General features: G+C 41.5%; 1 protein-coding gene across 1 annotated transcript in view; it reads left to right on the forward strand.

The window, feature by feature from the left end:
• The window catches only part of Cpa6 (carboxypeptidase A6), a 282,675-nt gene that overhangs the window by 166,477 nt on the left and 89,050 nt on the right, over nucleotides 1-27,148 (forward strand). The window contains exons 5-6 of the mRNA XM_059255683.1: nucleotides 1,114-1,215; nucleotides 6,084-6,188. Coding sequence (XP_059111666.1) covers nucleotides 1,114-1,215; nucleotides 6,084-6,188 — 207 coding nt within the window. The remainder of the gene's footprint in view (nucleotides 1-1,113; nucleotides 1,216-6,083; nucleotides 6,189-27,148) is intronic.

A 27,148-nucleotide genomic window follows, 5' to 3' on the forward strand; every position in this document is an offset into this window, starting at 1 on the left:
GTTGACATATGGAAAGCATATTGACATACTCTAGAAAAAAGTCAAATTTCAAAAATAGATGCAGCCATGTATGTGCATATATATATATATATATATATATATATATATATATATATATATATATATATACACATATACACCTCCTGCTTGTTAAAATACATAAGAATAAAAGGAAAATACGAGTACTTCTGAAAATATATTTGTATATTCTTTCAGCACAGACCCTCTCACATCATGGAACAGTGGAACACTTCCATGTGACTTCTTTATTGCCTGCAGGGCTTTTAAGTCAGACATGTCACCTGTCTTCCTCAGCACCTATTTATCCATCTTAAATATGCCTTCCTCTGATGACAGATAAGTGTGTGTGAATGGACTGATGCAAGCGTGCACTCCTCTAGAGGAATTATGCAGAATATGCCTTCCAGTGGCCAGCAGAATAACCTTAAATGTGGATAATACTCTTCCCGGTAGCTTCTGCTCTGTTTCAAACTACAATATATGAGACTTTAGTGGCTCTCAAGTAATTTGGAGGGTTTATCAGAAGCTGTTTTTTTTTCTTTCTTTCTTCCTTTCTTTTCCTCTTTAGCAACTGTGGAGAAATGGAAATAAATTTGAGTTTTTCAAAAGGAAGCCATGCCAGGCAGTGACAGCAAACTTCTTTAATTCCAGCACTCGGGAGGCAGAGGCAGGCGGATCTCTGTGAGTTCGAGGCCAGCCTGGTCTACAGAGTGAGTTCCAGGATAGCCAGGGCTACACAGAGAAACCCTGTCTTGAAAAAAACAAAACAAACAAACAAAAAAAGCCAGAGCACATCAGTCAGTTTTCTGCCAAACACTCCCATGATGATCCTGGTGTAACGATAGTGAAAGGCATCTTTTCAAGAGGTAACAACAAGAAGACCTACACTATTGGCTGTCAGTAGAGAAAACAGATCACCATTTAAGTATCCTAAAGGAAACTAAAGGCAGACAGTGGGGTTTCCTTCCTGGTTTTACTCCCTGTATGTTCTCTGAATTTGAAGCCATTGTTGTCTTTCTGTCACGGTGTGCTCTCTAAAAGACCGTGTGTCGTCGGGAGGGACTCGACTAAGTTTTCCTTATCTGCCTTCAGATTCAGAGCTGGATGCACCATCTGAACCAAACTCAACCAGGCCTCGTTCAGGTGTTCTCCATTGGAAGATCGTATGAAGGAAGACCTCTCTTTATTTTACAGGTGAAAAGGATAAAATGTTAACATCAAATATGTATCTCCTTCCCTTTGACTTGTGAGAGGAAATGAAATGTCTTTCACAGAGTCTCATATTTAACATCATCTTGCTAACTTAAGGGAAACTGCCTTGGATTTTTGAGCCAGGTTTAATCATGGTCTTTGAATATTCCAGGGGATGCTGTTTCTGAGATGCAGAGTTCTTGGTGCTTATGGGCTGGTGCTACTTACGATGAACCAATCAAAACTTGATAAATGTGAAGAAGTTAGTCTTTGCCTCCCCCTGTTAACCACCCATTATGACCCTCCAGTTCTCCTCTTCTTAGCTAGGCTTCTAACAACATTTACCTGATCGCCATCTCCTCCCTTGCCTCTCCTTCAGACGCTGATTCACTGACCTTTTCCCCCAGGACTCCTTTAAAATTCCTCTGGGGACTCAGTGCTGACCCCTCTCCACTGGCTAGCCATCCTCCAGTTCGTTCACTGGCTCCTCTTTCCTCATCTGCTCCTAAGGTTCTGGCCATTCCCACTCTTCTCTCGGCTCTGCTTTCACTCCACAAACTCCATCCAAATAGTCCCATCTGACTCAGAGCTAAAATCATCCTAGGTTTTTCTATCTAGTTTGTAGAGCTTTAAATGCATGCAGGACACTTTCACCTAAATATTCACGAAAGCTCCTGAGACTTGTCGTGACACCATTATCTACCCAGCTTAGAAATGTGTCTCCCTAAATTTTTCTTATATGTTGCAATCCCCCATTTCAATTTACCATCAAAAAACTGGCAGTTCTTTGAAACTCTTTCCCGCTCTTCTCTGTCTTCACTGCTGTTGCCTGAATTTACCTCTGAATCTGTTCTCCCTGGACTATTTCAATAGTGACCTCAATGCCGAACTTGTGTTTCAGTCCCCATCCTTGTCCCACCCATCCTCTAACCCATCCTCCACACTGCAGTCAGTGTGAACTCATCCTCCACACAGCTGTCAGTATGAACCCATCCTCCACACTGCTGTCTGTGTGAACCCATCCTTTAACCTACACTGCAGTCAGTGTGAACTCATCCTCCACACTGCTGTCAGTGTGAACTCATCCTCTAACCTACACTGCTGTCAGTGTGAACCCATCCTCTAACCTACACTGCTATCAGTGTGAACTCATCCTCTAACCTACACTGCTGTCAGTGTGAACTTATCCTCCACACTGCTGTCAGTGTGAACCCATCCTCTAACCTACACTGCAGTCAGTGTGAACTCATCCTCCACACTGCTGTCAGTGTGAACTCATCCTCTAACCTACACTGCTGTCAGTGTGAACCCATCCTCTAACCTACACTGCTGTCAGTGTGAACTCATCCTCCACACAGCTGTCAGCGTGAACTCATCCTCCACACTGCTGTCAGTGTGAACCCATCCTCTAACCTACACTGCAGTCAGTGTGAACTCATCCTCCACACTGCTGTCAGTGTGAACTCATCCTCTAACCTACACTGCTGTCAGTGTGAACTTATCCTCCACACTGCTGTCAGTGTGAACCCATCCTCTAACCTACACTGCAGTCAGTGTGAACTCATCCTCCACACTGCTGTCAGTGTGAACCCATCCTCTAACCTACACTGCTGTCAGTGTGAACTCACCCTCCACACTGCAGTCAGTGTGAACTCACCCTCCACACTGCAGTCAGTGTGAACTCATCCTCCACACTGCTGTCAGTGTGAACCCATCCTCCACACTGCTGTCAGTGTGAACCCATCCTCTAACCTACACTGCTGTCAGTGTGAACTCATCCTCCACACTGCTGTCAGTGTGAACTCATCCTCTAACCTACACTGCTGTCAGTGTGAACTCATCCTCTAACCTACACTGCTCTCAGTGTGAACTCATCCTCCACACTGCTGTCAGTGTGAACTCATCCTCCACACTGCTGTCAGTGTGAACCCATCCTCTAACCTACACTGCTGTCAGTGTGAACCCATCCTCCACACTGCTGTCAGTGTGAATTCATCCTCCACACTGCTGTCAGTGTGAACCCATCCTCCACACTGCTGTCAGTGTGAACTCATCCTCCACACAGCTGTCAGTGTGAACTCATCCTTTAACCTATACTGCTGTCAGTGTGAACCCATCCTCCACACTGCTGTCAGTGTGAACTCATCCTTTAACCTACACTGCTGTCAGTGTGAACCCATCCTCCACACTTCTGTCAGTGTGAACTCATCCTTTAACCTACACTGCAGTCAGTGTGAACTCATCCTCCACACAGCTGTCAGTGTGAACTCATCCTCTAACCTACACTGCTGTCAGTGTGAACTCATCCTCCACACAGCTGTCAGTGTGAACTCATCCTCTAACCTACACTGCTGTCAGTGTGAATTCATCCTCCACACAGCTGTCAGCGTGAACTCATCCTCTAACCTACACTGCTGTCAGTGTGAACCCATCCTCCACACTGCTGTCAGTGTGAACTCATCCTCCACACTGCTGTCAGTGTGAACCCATCCTCTAACCTACACAGCTGTCAGTGTGAACTCATCCTCTAACCCATCCTCCACACTGCTGTCAGGGACAACTTTCTAAAGCAAGCACATACATTTGGGGAGAGGAGGGGGATAGGGCAAGAGGAAAGAAGGGAGAAGGGAGGGGAGGGAGATCACAGAACATGAGGTGTAGCTTCGTCCCTTCTACACAGCACCTGGGGACTCCATTGGTTCCCTACTGCTGTTCAGCTTCATTTGCTGTTCCTTCCTCAAATGCAGTGTCCTCAGATTCTTTCGATCTTTACATGTCTTCCTGTAACTTGTTTTCCAAGCAGTCTTCCTGTCTTGCTTAAATATTCAAGCCTCCTTTTATTCCCCACAAGAATTTGAGAAAACACGCCATGTTCCCACAGTAACGTATGGATATTCACATCCTGAAGTTGGAATGGTTGTTCTCACATCTCCCTTCTCGCCAGCACAAACATCTCTTATCTGTTCATCTCTGAATCTCCAGAGCTGAGCCTGGTGTCTGACACTGAGAAGCACTTCCCAGAATGTTGGTCAAGTGAATTAATGGGTGAATGAAAGCACTATCCCTTATGAGTAGATTGCCAAGTGATGTCTACTAATGCCTGGGTTAGAAACAATATTTAAAGTAATATTGACTAGTCAGGGGGATTTGTAAGTGGCCCTTTGATTCCACAGATCAAGTTTTATTTTTCTATTTTGTGATGTTTGGCTGTAATTTGCCTATAAAGCATAATGCTTTAAGCACTATCCCTCAGAACCTTCTGGTAGGCATAGTAAGGAGGGAAGGAGAAGAAAAGGGGGAGGAGGAAATTCTGCTTTTTATTTCAGTCATTATGATCTTAAAACAGAGCCAGTGCCTAATGGATGGATCTAGAAAAAATCATCCTGAGTGAGGTAACCCAGACTCAGAAAGACAAACATGGTATGTACTCACTCTTAGGTGGATACTAGATGTAAAACAAAGGATGACTAGACTGCTACTCACAACTCCAGGGAAGCTACCTAAGAAAGAGGACCCTAAGAAAGACACAGGGATCGCCCAATGACAGAGAAATGGATGAGATCTACATGAGCAAACTGGATATGAGGCGGGTAATGAAGGGCAAGGGTCAAGGGAAAGAGAGCTTAGGGGAGCAGGAGATCCCAGCTGGATCAAGAACAGAGAGAGAGAACAAATAAAAAGACACCATGATAAATGAAGACCCCATGGGAATAGGAAGAAGCAAAACAAAGCTAGAGAGGTCCCCAGAAATCCACAAAGATACCTCCACAATAGACTACTGGCAATGGTCGAGAGAAAGCCCAAATTGATCTACTCTGGTGATCAGATGGCCGAATATCCTAACTGTTGTGATAGAACTCTCATCCAATGACTGATGGAAGTGGATGCAGAGATCCACAGCCAGGCCCCAGGTGGAGCTCCAGGAGTCCAATCGGCGAGAGAGAGGAGGGTTTGTATGAGCAAGAGATATCGAGACCATGATTGGAAAAAGCACAGGGACAAATAGCCAAACTAATGGAAACACATGAACTATGAACCAATAGCTGAGGAACCCCTAACTGGATCAGGCCCTCTGGATAAGTGAGACAGTCGATTAGCTTGTACTATTTAGGAGGCCCCCAGGCAGTGGAGCCAGGACCTGTCCTTAGTGCGTGAGCTGGCTGTTTGGAGTCTGGGGCTTATGCAGGGACACTTTGCTCAGCCTGGGTGCAGGGAGGAGGGGACTGGACCCGCCTGGACTGAATCTACCAGGCTGAGCTGAATCCCCAGGGGAGACCTTTCCCTGGAGGAGGTGGGAATGGGGGGTGGTTTGGGGGGAGGGCTGGAGGGGCTGGAGGAGGGAGGATGGGAATTTATGGCTGATATATAAAATTAAATTAATTGCCGGGCGGTGGTGGCGCACGCCTTTAATCCCAGCACTCGGGAGGCAGAGGCAGGCGGATCTCTGTGAGTTCGAGGCCAGCCTGGGCTACCAAGTGAGTTCCAGGAAAGGCGCAAAGCTACACAGAGAAACCCTGTCTCGAAAAACCAAAAAAAAAAAAAAAAAAAAAAAAAAAAAAAAAAAAAAAATTAATTGTAAAATTTTTAAAAAATTAAAAAAAAAAAACAGAGCCAGTGCACTACTTTAGGGATGGCCATTTTCCTTGTGTATTTTCTAGTTCTTTGATTGTATTGAGGCAATAAATTTATTGTTTCTGCATAAGCATGCCTGGGCTTCCAAAGAAGACAGGAAATCTCTTTATCTTTTTAATGTGTTACCTAATAAACAAATCCATAGTGAAGAATTATGCTGAGCCCTTATTAAATTATGCTGGTCAGTGGATCCAAAAATAAAAGCCTGAGTTGGTGACTATGAATCCTCTTGTTTTCAGCTGGGCAGAAAGTCACGAGCCTACAAAAGAGCTGTCTGGATAGACTGTGGCATTCATGCAAGAGAATGGATCGGTCCTGCCTTTTGTCAGTGGTTTGCAAGAGAAGTAAGTGAGACCCTTTGCAGAGTGTCGGCTCCAGCTAGTCAGGAGTCCCATGGGTTTTTATTCTGCTCAGGAAATAAAGTGGGGATTTGAGAACAGCAATACCTGATTGAATGGCAATAATACCTTGATTCTGCAGGGTGCTTTCATGTTTAGGAAGCCCTCCATGGCCCTGGATCAACTTACCTCTGTCCTCCAAAGGTAGAGCCATCTGCCCCAATTAAAAAGCTGGGGTAGGAAGGTTTTAGGAATGAACCCAGTTGATAGCCTGCTTGTACCCAGCATGCATCAGACCCTGGATTTCACCCCCAATGCCACATAAACTGGGCATGGTGCTGCACATCTACAATCCTTGCATTTGGGAGATTGAGGCAGGAGGACCAGAAGTTTAAGGTCATCCTCAGCTATGTAGAGTGCTCAAGGCCAGACTCCACTACATGCTATGCTATCTCAAAAAGCAGACAAAAACAGCTGGGTTCAGAACTTTTCTGAATCTGAGGCAAATTAGGAACCAGCCATAGCAGCAAATGAGTAGTAAAAGCCTAACAGTGGAATTTGTGGAAATCTAGAGCAGCTGTCCTGTTATCTTCAGCTGAGAAAGTTCTGTCATTTTGCTTCTCTTTCAAAAATGACCTCACCTGTGCTAAAACAGCAAAGAGGTGAGCAAATGGCCAGTCGTTCCCTCCTGCTGTAAACCTGCTGTAATTTGGAGACCAAGAGATCCCTAGCATCTGTGACTGATCATTCTCAGTGTCCATTTTCTTTTTAAGGTGATTTTGACAGCTGATGACTCATAAGGATTTCTCGTATTCAAATCCTCTGAATCTTGAACCCACTGAGCTCCCTTACTGAGAGGGCTGGCATTCCCAGAATGCAATGACTTTCATTTTTGGGAGCTTTCTTAAATCTTGATTTATAGGAGTTTTTATTTTTTGGGGGGTAGGGAAAAATCTTAAGAGAAAGCCAATAACTAATGGTAACAAGAGGGAAGGAGCCTAAAGAAATGGAGGTTTGCTAGTCCTGTACTTACAGGAAGCCATTACGGATACAAAGGGTGCTCAAATGCACTTCAGTCATATTTCACCGATTGAAGTGGAAATTGTGACTTTGAGGGCTCTCATAGGCATTACAGGATATATTTCATATTTTGCAAGTGTCCAGATGCACTAAATTTGCAACGTATTTCTCTCTACCGTAACCAAACTTGCAAAAGTATCCTTAATTTTATAGCTATTACAAAATAAGCAGTACTAACTTTTCTTCTTCAAATTATTGAATAACCTACATTCCTTTAAACACCGTTTGACCCCACTAAAAACAAATGCAAACATGAATAAGAAATTGTTAACTCTACTAATATATCAAATACTCAAGTGTTTACAAAAGAATATCTGATGTTTCAAATTTGGGGACAGAAAGAGAAAAGATGGTTAAGTATGGAACATCTATTGTTCATCGAATATGGCTCTGTGTATTATAGAAGGAATTCAAAAATAAAGTTCCTGCGTTTGATCCGTAGTACCATAAAGCCAAACAAGAAAAAAAAGGAGCAAGAAGCTTCAAATAAGATCAGGATCCATCACCACAAAGATGCGTAAGGAAACGCTTCTCCTTCCTTCCTCCTGTACGAGGCTGACTGTGCACAGTCCGTGGTTGTGTCTCCACAACCCTCCCTCTCTTACACTCTCTCTGGTTACCACTGCCATCTGTTCCTCCACTTATCACCCAACATTTCCCCATCTGAACCAAGGTAATAATCAGAAGCAGACAAGAAGAGCTCTAGGAGTCATCCTCCAGTGTCTTTGCAGGAGAAATGGGGCCACAAGGGATGATAGCCATAGGGTGACAATGGCTACAAGTCAATATTTACATGACTCACTTATTTAAAGCAAAATACATTCATCTGTCTTTGAAACTCCCTTCCCCACTGATTCTGGTTTGGGGACAGGGGATACAGGACTGTCAAGATTTAAATAGATTAAAGCTACCAAGCATTACTCCATTATCTCCTTTGCACTAATTCTGTCCTTTTCTTAAATCCTCGGTGACAGGCATATTGGTGCCACCTTGTTGGATCAGAAGAATCCCATAAGTGATGTCTTCCCAGGGAGACATTCAGGATACTGAATAAGTCTCTTTTCTTACATTTTACCCAGTTCTATCAGTGGTTCCCAAAGCCTGGCTTCTTGCTATTGTTGTCTCCCTTTCTTAGATACATTTTCCTAAAACTCATTAGTTTAAAACAGTCATCACTGATTGCTCAGTTTCTGTGGGTCAGCAATCCCACTGAGCTCAGCTGGATGCCTCCAGCTTGAGATCCCTTACAGAGCTGCAGTCAGGAGTTCACTTGGGGACTCAGTCATGAAGATGTGTGGATTAACAGAGAGGATGTGCTTCTAAGTTCATTCATGGCTACTGAGGACCTTAGACCCCTCATTGGCTGTCATCAGTTCCTAATATCAGTTCCTTGCCACATGGGTCTCCCTCCCTAAGGGAGCTTGGAACATAGACTGGCTTCCCTCAGAACAAGTGGGACAGAGGGGATGAGAAAGGATGCCCAAATTAGAAATGAGTCATGTTGAAATCAAGTCTCAAATGGGACCTCCCTTCACTTTGCCAAATTCCATCCACTGGAAGGGGGAGACATGAGATCAAAGGCATACTCAAGAGAATTACACAAGGTGTGGATACCAAGAGGGAAGTATCAACAAGGCTCACATTTGAGGCTGGCCACCACACCTTAGTGGGACTTACTGCACAGCTACCACCACGACATTTGCATCCTTGCTCAAAAGTGAACTACAAGAAGAGTTAAACCAACCCTCTGCTCTGATAGAGCAGATCACATAGCATTTGAGGTGCACGTGAGTTATACAACCCTAGCAGTACATCATTTAACCTCTCTAAAGCTTACCAACATGTGGATAATAATGCTATGTAACATACAGGGCTGCTGGGAGGGTTGAATAATGTAATACAAACAAAAGACCTAGAGTGTTTGACAACTAGAAAGCACTTTATGAAGTTAATGCACTATTACTATTAATATCAGTTTAGTATTTTAAATAACCCACATAAAAGAGAACAACTAAAAAGAAAATCAGCAAGAATAAAAAGGAGCTGAACACTATCAAATAAAATCCAGTAGACAATTATAGATCACCCAACAACCACAGAGTATGCATTCTTCAGAGTGCCTATGGGGTATGTACTAAGAAATACATAGGTCAAAAAAAATCGCACTGCAACAAATGTAAAGTGATTAACATCATCAGAGTATGTCACCTAAACATAGTAAAACCAATCTAGAAACTGATTATAGACAATAGGAAGACAAGTAAAAATCTGAAATTTAAGAACAGTTCTAAATAATCCATAGATTAAAGAACAAATTTCAAGAGAAAAATTTTACAAACTACATTGAACAGGATGCAAATGGAAATATAGCATCATTAAAATGTGTGGGGCATAGCTACATCAGTACCAAAAGGAAGACTTAAAGTGCTGAATTCACACATGTTAAAGGAGAAGAAATGTCTCTAAACAACAAGCCAGTCCCTCGAGGACCTATGTACAGTGAGCAAAATGGGGATAACAAATAAACCTTGAAGTAAGGAGCAGAAAGGTAATAAAAATGGGAGCATAAATCAGTGTAATTGAATAAAGAATATTATTAGAGAAAAGTCAATGAAATAAGGAAAAATGACAAAATCCTCGTGTGACGGTTAATCTCAATTGTCAATTTCACAAAATCTAAAAGGACCTGGGAGGAGGACATCTGGGCATGCTTGTGAAGGAGTATCTTGATTAGGTTGCTCAAAAATGGTACCCTTCCTGAGGCAGGGATCTCAGACTGTATCTAAGGAGAAAATGACCTGAGGACCAGCATGCATCTCCCTCTACTTCCCAACTGTGGATGCTCTGTGACCAGCTGCCTCAAGATCCTAATGCCACGCCCTCTCCACCATTAATTATTCCCTGGAACTGTGACACCCCCCCCAGATAAATTCCTTATTCTTCAAGTTGCTTTTGTCAAGAGTATTTTATCATAGCAACAAAGAAGTAAGTAGATACCTAGCAAGACAGAGAAAGAAATCAAGACAAATTACCAAGATTAGGACTGAAACAGGCCATTCTACAGACACAACAGATATCAAAAGGATAATGAAAACTATGAATAATGCCATACACATAAACCTGACAATGCAGAAAGATAGACAAATTCATTGCAGAACACAAACTGCTAACTTAACTGCTACAACACAGCTGTTACAAAACAGATCATTTTGACTCTAGTAGACTCATAGTTTACCTCAGGACCAGGGCTCGGATTCTAGTGGTCCTGGGAGTTAGTGTAGGAGCAAGGTTCTGACTCCAGCAGTCTGAGTTCAGCTCTGGATCTGGGTTTATTTCCAGAATCCACTACGGGACAGGGTTCTGACTCCAATGGCACCAGAGTTCACTTCAGGACTGAGATTTTTTTTTTACTCCATCTGCTTGCCCTGGTTATCACCTGCTGCCGCCTAGCCAAGACCAGAACACCTCAGCAAACTCAGCCAGGAATCAGGACCACGCTTCTCTTCACTCCACAGCTGAACTTCATGCAGACAGCCCTCTAAGCAGACACAGAAGGGTCTGGAGAGATACCTCAGCAGTTAAGAGTATTGACTGTTCTTCCAGAGGACCTGGGTTCAGTTCCCAGCACCCATATGGCAGCTCACAACTGTCTGTAACTCCAGTTCCAGGGGACCCGACACCCATGGAAGAACACCAACGCACATAAAAGAAAGAAAGAAAGAAAGAAAGAAAGAAAGAAAGAAAGAAAGAAAGAAAGAAAGAAAGAGAGAGAAAGAAAGAACAATTTTTTAAAAAAAGCAGACAGAAAAATGAAACAATCAAATAAAGTTGGAAGAAGGAGAAGTTAAAAATGGGTGAGAAGTCTATTCCAACAGGCATGTAAAACATGACAAAGAAATGCAAAGCATAACACATGACCTATCCCATCATCCCTAGAATGTAATCCAAAAACACAGAGATAGCTGAAAGGTCTAATAATTCAGAATCTTATTTTTTAAAAGAATTAATGACCATATAAATGATTCAAAGAGATGCATGAACTAAGGAAATCTGTCAAGTCTCAACAAGACAGTCTCCAAGTGAATGCAACAATTAGTAAATTTGAAGAGAAATGTTCAAAATTTGAGGAAAATAAAATTGTAACACCAAAAATAGAATCAAATGGAAATAATTAAAATGAAAGAAATGCTCAACCAAATAAAAAAAATCATATCAGAAAACATTATCAATTGACAATATCATGCAGAAAGATAAATTTCATGGATAAAAAAACTTAGAGACAATAATATACATAGACATATATAATAGGGGAAATTAATAAACATGATCAATATTTCTAGGATATGTTAAGGAGGCCAGACATGATCCATGGTATAGAGGAATGAGCTGAGATAAAGTCAAAAGAAATATAGAACTTTTCAGGGAAATTATAACAGACAAATTCCCAAACCTGGAGACAGAAGTAGACATCTAGACACAAGAAGCATTTAAACTTCAAACAGATCTTGCCAGAGAACTTTTCCACAACATATAATAGTCAAGATGTCAAGTATACAATACTAAAAGTGGTATGGAAAGAAACACTAACTCATACACAAAGGCATAAGTGTCAGGAAAACCTCAAGCCTTTCATATGAACTCTAAAAAACAGAAAAGCATGGAACAATGTATTTTGAGCTCTGAAACAAAACAGTGAACCAAGGGTGTGATAATGAGCAAAGCTGCCTTTCAAATTGACTACAAGGTCAGTATATTTCCAAACAAACACAAATTAAGAAATGCATAATGACCAAGCAAACCCTGCAAAACATTCATTTAGAAGTATTATACAGGGAAGAAGAAAGTTTCCTCTACATGAACACATGATAGCATATACTCCATAAAAGGAACAGAGGGAAGAAACACCAGTAATTCAGCAAACCAGAACATCACCTAACAAATTCTTAGGAAATAGAAAACTTTTCAATAATAACATTAAATGTAAATGGCCTCAACTCATTGCTTTAAAAAAACCACTTAAACTAACCAACTGGATTAAAAAATAAGAACAACTGTCTTCTGTCTCCAAGAAATACACTTAGAAAACATCCAAAGCCTGACTATCAAGGTCAAGCTACCAAGCAAACAGAAGCTACAGCAGGTATAGCATTCTTGTACCTGATAAAGTCAACTTCAAATAAGACCTAAACAGAAGAGTTAAAGAAGGCCACTATTTATTAATAAAAGGAACAATCCATCAAGAAGGTATAACAATTGTAAACATGCACCAAATTTTGGAACCCCATTTTCATAAAATAAACTCAACAAGGTATAAATGCCACATATAAAAGTCCTGACACACAGGAAAAGTTCACAACTCCACTCTCATATTTAGACTGCTCTTCCAAACTAAAGCCAAAACATTTCAGAGATAAATTATAACATAGATCAATCAGACTTAACAGCATATCACACCCAGCAGACAATGCACATCCTTCACGGCAGCACATGGAATCTTCCTCAAAATTGATGGCATCATAGGTTACAAAACAATCTTTAACAAATACATAAATAAACTTATAGAATCCCTTATTTTCTATCAGATCACAGTAGAATAAAAGAAGAAGTTAACAGCAAGAGAAATTACAAAAACTACTGAACAACACAGTTTTAAATGAATAGTGGGTCATTGAAGAAATCAGAGAGGATACTTAAAATTTCTAGAACTGGACAAAAGAAATAGCTTAACGGTTAAGAGCATGTGTTATTCTTGCAGAAGACCTGGGTCCAATTCTCACATGGTGGCTCACAACTGCCCATAACAACTCCAGTTCTAAGGGATCCAACACCCTCTTCTGACTTCCGTGGACACCAGGCACACACATGGTATACAGGCATACCTGCAGGCAAAACATTCATCTACACCAAATTTAAAAAAAAAAAAAATCTTCAAAAATAGAATTGCAAAAGTTGTTTTTTTTCAAAGCCTGGAATCAAATGGAAATAAGAATGCAACCTAGCAAAACCTCTGAAACACACCCAAGAGAACAGTGTGTAGCTCTAAGCACTCATATTAAAACGCAAATGAACAAACCAGAGGGGAGTCTGGTGACCCTGGCCTGAACCAATCCCAAACTCTAGGTTTGGCCTTGGGCTCACATTCTGAGTGCCAGCCTAACCTGCTGGGTCTTCTGGACCCAAGCCTGCCCAAGCCATATCCACCTGCCAGGTCCAGTCTGGGCCACACAAACTGTGCTTGACCCAGCCTGAGGAGTCTGCCTGACCCTAGCCTGCCTGCACCCTCTACAACCCCCAGACTTAGCATGTTTTACATATCTCATGCATGGGCGCAGGCTGGAGAGTCCAACTTGTAATGTCTCCGGACTCTAAGCTTGGTCCTGGACACAGGCTCTGCACCAGTCAGCCAGCTGAATCTGCCCCCCACCCCCATCCGACCAGTGCCCAACACCTCCAGGCCTAGCCTGAAGTGGTACCAAAAATCATCTACAGATTAAATGCAATTCCAATGTCTTCTCACAGAATTAGAAAAAAATGCAAGAATTCATATGAATGCATGAAAAGCCAAATGGATCCTAAGGAAAAAGAATAGAGCTGGAAGTATCACAGTAACTTGAATTATACCGCAGAATGTGACAAAAACATTCTTGTATCGATATAAAATCAAATATATATATATACTAATGAAACAGAATAAAGTATCTGTAAATAACTGGCCAAAGTTATGGCCACCTATCTTTTGAAAAGGTATCTAAAACATGCAGTAGTTAAAAAAAAAAAAAAAAGCCTATTCGACAAATGATGCTAGGAAACCCTGATATCCACCTACAGAAGGCTGTAATTTGATCCTCATCTTTCTCCCTGTACAAAATCAACTCAAAGTGGATCAAATACCTTGATTTAAAATCTGAAATGCTGAAACTGCTAGAAGAAAGCACAGGAAATACACTTCAAGAGAGAGATTTAGGCAAGAACTTTCTGAATAGAAATCCAACAGCACAGGAACTAGCCCCGAGAATAAACAGATGGGATCACATGAAATTAAAAAGGTTTGCACAGCAAAAGAAACTATCATCAGAACAAACACACAGTCACAAAGCGAGAGAACATCCTTACCAGCTATACTTCAGGCAGAGAGCTAATACCCAAACTTAAAATGAGCTGCAACAATTAAAAATCAAAACTTCTAATCAATAAACGAGCTAGAGAAATGAACAGATAGTTTGCAAAAGAAGAAACACAAATGTTTGGCCAGTGAATTTTTTGAAAGCATTAATCAACCTACTTATCAGAGAAATGCAAATTAAAATCACTTTAAGATACTACCTCATCCCTTTCAAAATAACCATCATCAAAAAATCCCACGACAAATGCTAGCAAGGATGTGGGGAAAGAGGATTCTTCTCTGTTGGCAGGAGTGCTTGTGCAGACATTAGAGAAGTCAGTGTGGAGGTCTATTTAAAAAATTAAAATAGAACCACCATATGACCGAGCTGTGTTTATTCAAGGGACTCCATCTCCTACCACAGAGACACCTACACATCCATGTTCATTGCTGCTCTATTCACAGTAACTAAGAAATGAGACCATCTTAGATGCCCATCCACAAACGAATGGGTAATGAAAACGTGGTCCATATTCACAAGGGAATCTTATTCAGCTTTACAGAAAAATTAAATTTGCAGGAAAATAGATGGATCTGGAAAGGAAAATATATTAAGCAAGGTGACTCTAACTCACAAAAACAAAAACCACATGTTCTCTCTCAAATGTGGATTTAAGCCTGGTTGTGTGTGTGTGTGTGTGTGTGTGTGTGTGTGTGTGTGTGTGTAAATTGGTTAAAACCCGAAAGACTAGACAAACCAAGAAAGGGTAAAAATAGGTTAATGGGTACAGTCAGAAGTAAGCAAACTGACACATGGGACATGAAGGAAAAAAAGAACTGGAGGTGGGAGAGGGTGACAAAGGGGACTGAGAGTGGTAAAGGCTGAGTGAGAGGAGGGGGAAGAAGAATATACTAAGACACATTTTGTTCAAAAATGCCGTAATGATATCTGATACCTTATATGCTAATATATTTTTAATTTATAAAATAACATAGAGGGGGCTAGAGAATGGGTCAGTAGTTAAGAGCACTGGCTACTCTTCCAGATGACCAGGGTTCGATTCCCAGAATCCACATGGTAGCTCACACCAATCTGTAACACTGTGGGCACCTGACACACAAGTGGTACAAAGTCATTGATGCAGATAAAACACCCATACACATAAAATAAGAAGAATCGAATCTTAAAAAATAATAATAACATGAAGAGCAATTGAGGAAAATACTCCATGTCAGACTTCGGCCTCAACACCCAAGCTCACACACATGCACATGCAGCCATAAGCTCACATGCATGCACATGCAGCCATACACATATGTACAAACACATAAAAAAGAGGTAGTTTGAATCATCTTGCCACTGTTGATAATATGTATTGCTGATTTTTAAATTCAATATAACAAGCAGTGTTTGGAGAACTCTACCAAATGTTTAAAGAAGGAATAACTTCAACTCAGTACCCCTTCATAAAATGGAAAAGAAAGAAACACTTCCAGTTCATTTTATGAAGTCTGACACTGAAACTGGATAAAGGTAGTACAATAAAAAAAAAAAGTCACAGCCTTTTCCATCTGGAGCAGCCATCTTCCAGTAATTGAACAAAATAGCAAACACAAAGGGAGAGAAGAGAGGCGCCCATTGTATGTTCTTAGGAAACATGGATGTATTCCTGTGGTCACATGCATGCAAGTCTACAAGAAAGGTGATGTCCTTGATAGCAAGGAAATGGGTACTGTTCCAAAAGGAATATCCCAAAAGGTTTACTATGGTAAAAACCTAAGGTATCATTCAGCATCTTGTTGACGTTGTTGTAAACAAGCATGTTAGGGGCAATATTCTTGCCAAGAGAGTTAATGTACATACTGAGCTCTGTAAGAGCCAAGACAGCTTCCTGAAATGGGTGAAGGAAAATTATCACACAAAAAATAATAAAAAATAAAATAAAAAATAAGCCAAAGAGGAAGTCACCGGAGTTCAACTGACAGGCCAGCCTGCTCCCCCACCAAGCTCTCACACTTTGTAAGAACAAAAAGGAGACTGAGCTGCCTGAGCAGCTAGGAACTAAGGAGAAATGAAAGACCTCAGTTACAGCCCAACATCATTCATAAATATGGACAAAAATCTTTAAAATATTATCAAGTAGAACTTAACAACCTATAAAAAGAATTATATACCATGACCACATGAAATTTATTTCAGGTACGCAAGTCTGGTTCCATATTCAAACATTAATCAATACAGTTCACCATAGAAACTGCTAAGGAAGAAAAATCACATGATCTTATCAACCGCTGCAGAGAAAGCACTTGACAAACTTCAACACATCTTCGTGATAACAACCCGCAGAGAAAGAAATAGAAAGGAACTTTCTCAACTTTATAAATAAATTTTACCAAACATTATACCCAACAGTAAACAACCAAATGCCTTCTCCCTAAAATTAGGAACAAGCCAAGAACGTCCACTTTCATCTCTTAATTAACATAGTGTTGGGAGATCTAGCAGGTGCACTCAGGCAAGAAAAACAAAAGGCATGTAAATTGGAAAAGAATAAAATTATTTCTGCCTGAAAATTGTGTGATTTTCTACACAGAAGATGCCAAGGAATCTACAGAGATATTTCATAGTAATAATAATAAGTGTATGATTTCAAGTTTGTACATGATAAAAAACAAAATTGATTTTGTACAAATTTTGTACAGTAGCAAGTGATACATCAACAATGAGAACTTTGTATATGATATAAGCAACAGTTATTCAAAAGAGAGGAGTTAGGTATTTACCTAACATAGTGTGTGCAATTATATATTGAAGACAACCGAATGCTGGTAACATAGATGAAATCGAAGGAAGTAAAGAGGTTTGTCCTACTCATTGACTGGAAAACTCAAGACAGGAAAAATGTCAGTTCTTCTTAAGCTGATATCAAATTGAAAAGAATTTATACCAAAATTGCAGCAAGATCTTTTCATAACTATGATTATTCTAAAATCTCTATGCAAAGATGTTCTAGAAAAAGAAAAATAAATGAAGATGGGAAAATCATTCTACCAACTTCAAGTCGCATTGTATACCTATAACAGTCAAGAATATATAGTGTTAAAGATATTGATGTGGATAAATCAGATGGAATAAAGAATCCAGAAATCTACCCAAAAGTAATTATTATTCATCCATACAGGAGAATGAAGGCAGGTCCCTTGTAGTCAAGTGGACGGATGTGTACAACATTACTATATTAGTTACATTTCTTGTTGCTGTAACAAAAAAAAATCTGACCAAAAAAGGGGCTGCTCTTTAAGAAAACAGAGATTTTGGGCTCTAGGTTTAAGATGGTACAGTCAGTTATGGCCAGAAAGGCCAGCAGAGTTAATGGTAGCAAAATCAGGCAGCTGAAACTGCTCGCATCTAGAAACACTAGAAAGCAGAGAGAGGAGTAGGTTGTCATTTTCCCCTTTTCATTCAGTACAGAATCCTAGCCCATGGAATGGTGCCACCTATATTCAGGCCAGGTCTTTCTTCTTTTTATAACCCTCTCTGGAAACACCCTCACAGACACACCCAGAGATGAACCTTGTAGGTGATAGCAGATCCAGCCAAGTTAACGGTGAAGATTAACCATCAAAGTTGTAATGTAATGAGAGCTTTCCTAGGGAGATGAGAGAGAGAGAGAGAGAGAGAGAGAGAGAGAGAGAGAGAGAGAGAGAGAGAGAGAGAGAGAGAGAGAAATCTACCCAGCCCATACAGGGAATAACAGATCAAAGTATGGATATCGCCAAAATCTAACTTGGTGAACCAATGAGTTTTATTGGGGTTACTTATTTATAGGAGCAGAAATGATTCAAAGACAGCTGCATCACCAAAGCCCATTCCAACATAGGTGACATCCTACAAAAGCAGGAAACATGGAACACATTGCATAGCCTACAGTCTACTCCAAAGGATGGAGAATATCCTTTCCAAGTGACTCAGTTGATCTAAACCTCTTCCAGGAAGCTTCTGCTTCTTCCAGGCAGCTGATCTGGTCCTAGAGTCCTCTCTGCAGCTTGCACGTGTGGCAGTGTCCACACAGGGCATATTCGCATCCCTCTCTGACAGATATGGTCTTTGCAGGTTGGCTTCTCTGAGAATGACTCTCAGCAGTCTTTATTGTATACTCTTGGGAGGGAGGTCTAGTAAATCTGGTCAGTTTCAGGGACTTCCTGAAGCTATTTTGAGTTATTTACCTACTGTCATAAGGAACTTCCTTGTAGGATGGACTGCTTCAATTTTGGAGGAAAGTGCTTGTCTTAGTTAGGGTTTTCATTGCTGTGAAGAGACACCATGACCACAGCAACTCTTATAAAGAAAAACATTTAATTGGGGTGGCTCGCTTACAGTTTCAGGGGTTCAGTCCATTATCATCATGGTGGGGAGTGTGGCAGCATGCAGGCAGATGTGCTGTAGTAGCTGAGAGTCCTACATCTTGCAGGCAACAGGAAGTTGACTGAGACACTGGCCAGTATCCTGAGCATAGGAAACCTCAAAGCCTGCCCCTACAGTGACACACATCCTCGAACAGGCCATACTCACTCCAACAAAGCCACACCTTCTGATAGTGCAGCCCCCTGTGAGATTATGGGAGCCAATTACATTTAAACTACCACACTGCTACACAACACTCCACCCCTTTCTTCTGTTCTTACATTCTATGGGTCCTCTCTTCTACAATGTTCCCTGAGCCTTGGATGGAACTGACTATAGATGTCCACATGTGGCTAAGAATTAGACCACTGTGCCACAGCAACAGCCACTTGTTCTCAGGAACTTCACCAGTGGTTATGGGTTGAGGCTGACAGCAATGGAGATCTTTGTGCATAAACACAAATGTTTAGAAGGCAGTTTGACAGGTACATCAAATCCATCTAGTAAAATGATAAAAGTTGCTTCCATATTGGGTCTTACGACCTCCACAGCAATGGGGTTTTTTCTGGCTTATAATACCAGACATGAACTCCCTCTAATGGAGTGGACCTTAAATCCCATCAGAAAGTTGTTGGTCTTGCCCATGATAGCTAAGCCACTATTGCACAATCAGACGCATCCTGTCTAGAATATTGGTATTTATGCACACGGGGTCCATAGCCAAGCAGGATTGTTGGTGACAGTTCTCCACCAGCAGCCTGCATGGCCCCTTCTGGCCCTATGAAATCTAGCCAGTAGGGTGTAATTTTCCAGTTCATTACCAGTTTAATTTCTCCATGTTCTACGGTCAAAGTGTCTTCAGCAATAGGGTCTTACTATCTAGTCCTGGCACACAATCCACAGAAGAAGCAATAGACGTTATGGTTTGTCAGGCCTCAAGGGCTTCCCTAACCACCAACCACCCCTGGCACTAGGATTCTCATTCAATAACCTTATCATCTTGGGGAGTGTCCTTTTCCACCCACATATGGTACCTTTGGGGTTTAAATCCTTTAGTTATTATTTTAACAACCCATTTTTCCATTTGACTAACCCAGCCTCAGTGAGATGGTTGGAAGTACCATTTTACCTGTTTGTCTCCAGCCCAGTTCTGGATATCAGTGTCATTGCAGTGGCTGCCCCATCACTACTGATTCTCCATGGAACCCATACATAATGCCTAATTGGCTGAGACCCCCAATGATGGCTTTACCTGTTGCTCGCTTGCATGAAAATGCTTATAAGAAGCCTGTATCAGAACCCACACAGATGAGAGCATATTTGCATCCCTCAATAACAGACATAGGCCCTATCTGCCAATCTCACCTGGACAGGTTGATTTATGTACACATCCTAAGAGGGCATCCATTTTTCAAGGCCTTAATTGGAAACAGGATTCACATATTTAAACAACATGCAAAATACCAGAATATTTCACAGGAATGCCAGCAGCCTTAGCCATTTTCCAACCTATGTTGGCTCCCCTATGACCAGACTTTATATGGATCCAGTGAGCAGCTCCCAAGGGTACCTGAGGGGAAATAGCCCATACTTTGGTTAGGGCATCTACTTCCTGATGTCCAGCAGGAACTTAATGGGCTGTGGGCTGCCACATTTGTTGTCTCCACAGTGTCCAATCCAGCACCAGCCAGTCCTCCTTTTTCCACTGGTCCATTCATAAAGTGAGACCTCTATATACAAACCAAATGTCAGTATAGATTGTCATGGGCCAAGTCTCATGGGCCCATTTTTGCTATTGCTATTGATCATAACTCATCCCATGAGCTATGTTTTTCTTCTGTCTGTCCCAGCCACATGGTATCTGTATTATTTGTATTGCTACAGCTACTCATTCTTGTTTGGTGTGCCTACTACTACCATCTGTGTGCCAGGCATCTACAGGGATGAGTGGTATCCCTTCCGACTTTATCTGACTTAGCTGTTTGTTCAATTGCTGGATTTAAAGGGCACTGGTCCTCGGACAGGCTGCATGGCATTGGTGATGGGTCTTGTAGACACCTCACCTTGTTGCTGTAAGTATGCTTGCCACCTTTATAGACTTTGATCCTATGCTACACCAGAAAGGGGTTTGGACAGAGGACTTCTTTACCAAATAAGATGTTTTTGCAATCACTGACGGGAAACCAATTATAGACTCTGCCTGTTGCAATGCTTTATATACTCCCTGCCAATGCTGCTCTAGTTCTGTGCACTGAGCTTCTGCTCCTTCCCGTGACTGAAACAAAATTCCCATTGGGACCGTTTGCTCAGCTTGTTTTTGCCATAGCCCCCAGCTACAGCCTTCTGAACTCTTTGTGACTTCTAACAGGAAGGGACCTGGGGTAGTGGGGCACATGTATGTTTGGCCTATCCTACAAGGATCTTAGCCTACTCAAAAGCCTCTTGAGCCTTTTTGTTCCAATCCTATATAACACGCTTTACCAAGTTATACAGAGGATGGGCAGCACAGGCAAGATAGAGTATGAAAATCCACCAATATCCCAAAAGCCCACCAAATGCTTCAAGCTCCTTTACATTTACAGCACAGGGTGTTATAGGATTTTGTCAGTAACCTTGTCTGGTATCGTATGCGTCTAACCAGACTATAATACTCCCAAAAATTCTCCAGCTGTGCCTGATCCTTGTACCTTGTGTGTATTAATTCCCCATCCTTGTTTCTTTAGATGCATCTGTATGTCCCTAATGGCTTTCCAGAACTACATAACACTAGGTCATCTATATAACAAAACCTGTTCCAGGGGATGTCAGGGCAAAGGAAACATCCTGAACTACCATCCCATAACAAACAATGGGGTTACAAAGACAGCCTTGAATGGGCACTCTGAAAGTTGATTGTCATCTGTTCTGATCAAGGGTCAGGTGCCCCCAGAATTTCACCTCTAAGAATATACTAAAGTCGAACATAAGCAATATCTACTACAGCATGGATAGGTTCCACCTATTTGTATTAACTGCTTCCTCCACAGAGCAAGGTCAGATACAAAAATATGGATGGGAGTGCTGACTTAATTAGCTCTCTGTACATCTGTAGTCATTCTCTCTGAGCTCTTCTATTTCCATATCCTGGAGCTCTTCCATGGAGACTTCTACCCATCCCCACATCTTACAAACACAGCCTGACTCTAGCTTCTCAGCTACCCAGGGCAAGGGTAAATGTGACCCTGCTCTCCCCTGCTGTACCTGCTGGCTCCCTGGATCTGAAAGGCCCTGGCTTGGCACTGTGCCTGTGCCTGTAGCTGCTGCCTCCTCCAGGCACTACACCTAGCTACTGTGGACGTGCCTGGCTGGGGAAACCATCCCCACCCTTAGCACGATGTTTTCCTGGAGGGAAATGTACCCTCCTTCATCTGGGGGGATAATTACCGACCCTTGAGTCTGACTTGATCATCTTCACATCTGTGGTGGTACCGTGGGTGTCTTCTGTGAAGTGCCTCTCAGGCTTTAAAGCCCCCCAGAAGCTCCGTAGCACACAGTGTGACTTTCCATCATTTGTTTCCTTAAAAACTCCAGGCTGACACAAATCTTGCCACATTTTTCATTAAGTAATCCAGGCAGACTTCTTCCTCTGCTTTGATTTTTTTTCTCCTACTAAAGGTCAGACCCCCAGGGTAACTCCTGTCACTTTATCATGCTTTCCTTCTCACTCATTGAAACTTCCCATGGGTTCCAAGTGCTTGGGTCCCAAGAAGGGCTTTTGAGCACAGGCTTTTTCCTTCTCATCCTCCATCTTTAAGAAGCAGCCAGACAACACCTCTATCTCACTCTCCCATTCATCTAATTTACCTGACAAGTGAAAGGCCAACATGGAAGACACTACCGGCATCTCCCTTTCTTGTTGTAAGTCTTCCTTTGCACAAGGAAGTTTCTGCTTGGCCACCATCTCAGCCTCAGATACATTTCTTATTACACACAACAGGGGCCGGGGCCTTCTGCTGCTACTGTTTGCCAACAATCTCCACCCTTACATGCTAATCTCAAAGAGTGCAAATTTTCCTTTAAACCTTTAACTGTTTTGATGGGTGAGGGCGTCTCCATATTCATGTGGTAGACCCCACTCATCAAACAGGCATGCCACCCCATACCACATAGACAAAGACTGCCATCCTGGGATCCCTTGCACAGACACTCCTAATCCTGATGGCTCAGCATTAGTTGCATGTCTCATTACCCATAGCAAGGAACTGCAGCCACTGCCCTAGCACAAAGGCACATTAACACACAACATATAGGAAAAGACAACTGCATCAGAATTTCTTCCACTGACACCCTCCCACTTAGGCTGCTAAACCTCAGTTGCATACCCTACTATCCATAGCCAGGGCCATGCACTGATTCCTCCTCAACTCACCTTTGGTTCTATTGGGTCTCTGTTTGGGTACCAATAAAGTTGTGTGACAAGACTTTTCCTGAGGAGACACAACACACACATTTATACTCACCCTAGACATAGGGAGCCCATGACAGACCAAATTATGGACACCATCAAAATCTAACTTGGTGAATCAGTGAGTTTTATTGGGGTTACTTACAGGAATGTGGGTAAGGAGTTACTTATAGGAATAGAAATGACTCAAAGACAGCTGCATTGACCACCAAAGCCCACCCCAACATGGGTAACAGCTCACAAAGCTGGAAACACGGAGCACACTACACAGCCTCAGTCCACCCAACAGGTTGGGGAGTGGTAACTCAGTTAGTCGAAACCTCTGCTAGGCCCCATGACCCCATAACTCTTAGATTTTGCCTATATCTGTGCCTACAAAACCGCACTATGTGGATGGCATTGCCAGTTTCTGCTGCCAGCACAAGATACAGCCCAGCCCCCTTCTACCACAGCTGTATTAGTTTCTGTGCACCTTGGCAGAGGAACCTGGGTAAGCATTTCTGTGTTAAATTGTTAAATTGTTTCCCAGCAGGACACCCCTAGTGGCTTTCTCAGTATACTCTATTTCCAATTCATTTGAATTTTAACAAGCTAGACATGTTGATGACTGCGGTCTTGCCCTCAAGGTTTCTTTCCATTATCCCAGTGCAGAATGGAATATTTCTTCTTAGTTGTACTAATCTTTTTAACAATTACAGATACTTTATCTACAACCTCATTGGTTAAAACTTCAAATTCACCCGTGTTTCCTCCTCACCAAACTACACACTTCCTCTTTGAATTCTCATAAACCTCCGTGAGCAATACCTACGCAGTGGCCTCCATGTCATGCCATCTTGAAATTTTCTCTACTAAACAACTTGATCCGTTATTTTTGGATTCAGCTTCACTCAGGTTCTCAAAAGTCTGTCATATATTTTACCAGAAGGTAATACAGATGGCCTGTAGCCCAATTCCACACCTTCATTTTCCCCCCTGAATCTTCATGAACTGGTCCTTTACTGCCCATATTTCTATTGGCATTCTAGTCTTCCCAACTTTCACAAAAATGGCCCACTAAGCTCTATTTTAAGCACTCAGGTTTCTTAGAGAAACACAAATTCAAACTCTTCCAAATTCCTCCCACCCATAAATGCTTATGAAGCCCATGGCAGGTAGCACAGCAATAGCTCCATTTCTCATCACCAGTTTTCCATGTTAGCTACTTTTCTTGTTGTTATGAAAACACTTAACAACAGCAACAACAACAACAACAACAACAAAAAACAAGTTAAGGAAAGAAGGATTTGTTTGGGTTTGTGGCTTAAGAAGCTACAGTCCTACAGTCCATTGTGGTGAGGAAAGAATGGTAGAGTCAGAGGCAGCAAAAGCCATTGTGTCTGAGAAGGCCAGGAAACAGAAAGCACATTGTGCTGGTACCCAAAGGATGGTGCCACTTTCATTCAAGCCAGATCTGTCCGTGTTTACACCTTTCCTGAAATACCCTCATAAATACACCTGGAGATGTGTCTCCTAGGTAATTCCAAATCCAGTCAGGTTGACAATATTAACCATCTTAACTGTGCTAAATAAATAAGCCTGATTTAGAAAGACAAATAGCATGTTTTGTCTCATGTGTAGAATCTAGGGGGGAAATAAGAGAGGGGAACTGTATTAGTAACTTTTATATTGCTGTGATAAAACACCATTACCAAGGCAACTCACAGCAGGAAGTGATTATTATGGGAATTACAGTTCCAGAATGATGAGTCATCACCATCACAAAGGGAAATGTGGCAGCAGGCAGACAGGGCTGCTGGAGCAGCAGCTGAAAGCCCACATCCTGACCCACAAACAGGAAGCACAGGGTAAATTCAAAATGACACAAGTCTTTCAAGTTCTCAAAACCTGCCCCCAGTGACACACTTCCTCCAGCAAATCCATATCTCCTAACCTCCCAAACAGGACCATCAGTTGAGAATCAAGCATTCAAATGCCAGAGACTGTGGGAGACATTTATCATTGAACCAACTCAGGAACTATTAGGAAAAAAGACAAGGAACACACGAGAGGAGATAAGAGAAAGTAATGGAGGGGTGATTATGATGAGGGTGTATCACATACATATATAAAAATGTCACAATGAAACCCACTGTTTTATACTATTACTATGTAGTATTAATATTACTATATAATTAATATAAGTATATTAATATACAATTAATATATAAGATATGTTAGGATTAAATTTTAAAAATTAATCCAAGTATTTCCAATTTATTTTTGACAATGTTGCAAAAACAATTATAAGTAAGTAGTGCTGGAAATGTGGGCATCAAGAGGATAAGAGAGAAATTTAACTAAGTCTCAGACTTCACACAAAAATTAACATCAAATGGACCACAGATTCAAATGCAAAAATGTAAAAGTGTAAACTTTTAGAAAAAAAAAAAAAAAAAAAAAAAAAAAACAGGAGAAAACATTCAAGATCAAAAACTAGGCAAAAAGTTCCTCCTAGACTTGACACCAAAAACATACTCCATTTAAAAAAATAGAAATTTTCACATTATCAAACTAATCAAAATTTAAAAGGTTCACCCTTAAAGAACACTGTTAAGTGAATGAAAGAAAACAAGCTGCAGTTTAGGAGAAAATATATGCAAACCCTATATCTAAAGTGCATTCATATTTGAAATATATAAACCATACAATTGACAGAAATAAAGAAAGCAGAGCAATTAGCTCTTTGAGTCTTCTGCCCATTTCACCACAAAAGCCCATACACAAATGGAAAGCAGCAAGTCCTTGCAGAAAGGTGTGAGGGGAGTTGAAATCAAGGTCTATCAGAATGGATACAGTTACACAAATATAACAGGTACTTGACCTATGACTGATATGGATCACCAAGAGCCAGAGAGGATGCAGGAAACTGAATGGCCTGAGCCCTGCAGGCAGGAAAGGAATGTGGCAGAGCCACATTTGATAATAGTTGGCCATCGCTTTGAAAATTAAACATACAACCACCATATGATCTAGTGATAACAACTTGGCACTGTCCCAGAGAATGTAAAGGTTATGGCCACTCAAAAACCTGTGCACAAATGTTTACAGAAGATTTACTTATAATGGCCTCAAACTGGAAACGACCTAGATATTTGTCAACAGACAAATACCAAACTGTAGTGTTACCATTGCGTGAATGACTACTTGACAATAAAAAGGATACAACTCTTGACTCAATCAACAACCCAGATGAATCTTGAGAGAACTGCCAGAATGGAAAAGTCCAAACAGATGTACACTGTCTGATCTGATGTAAGAATTGTTCTTGGAGTGACAGAATCATGAAGATGCAGAACATATTAATGGTTGCTCAGGGTTAAGGGGTTAGATGTCAGGAGAATGTGCATGTGGCTCTAAGGACGTGAGAGATCTCTGTGTTGTGCAAATGTTCTGTGTCTTAACTGTGTAAAAACCAACACAACCTGATCATGAGATTACACTGCACATTTGCAAGCTATTGCCACTGGGGGAAAGTGTGGAAAGGATATACACTATCTCTGTTATTCTTTACACTTACATCTGGATTGACATGTACCTCACAGTAAATGTTACAAAATGGTAGGCTCCCCATCCCATATTTCCATTCTCTTTGGAACAAGGTACAATACCTTTCCTAGATAACAGGAGGCAGTTTTATCCTTCATGTATGTGTAGCCCTATCAACAGACTCCAAGTTTCTCTGCCATGGAAACAGAATTCTCAAGGCATGGTATGACTCCATCTGTTCGTCTCTTCTTTGGCCAGCTTGACTGTCCCATGCCATGCCCTGACAGCCACTTCCACCTCTGCCCCCACTCCAATCCAACAGATGGATCTATGGATATTTATTCTGGAAACACAAAGCCTAGAAAACAGTTTAATGCAAGCAAATAGACAGGCTTACATTACTGGTA

This window comes from Peromyscus eremicus, chromosome 2 (assembly GCF_949786415.1).
Source record: "Peromyscus eremicus chromosome 2, PerEre_H2_v1, whole genome shotgun sequence".
NCBI classification, from domain to species: Eukaryota; Metazoa; Chordata; class Mammalia; order Rodentia; family Cricetidae; genus Peromyscus; species Peromyscus eremicus.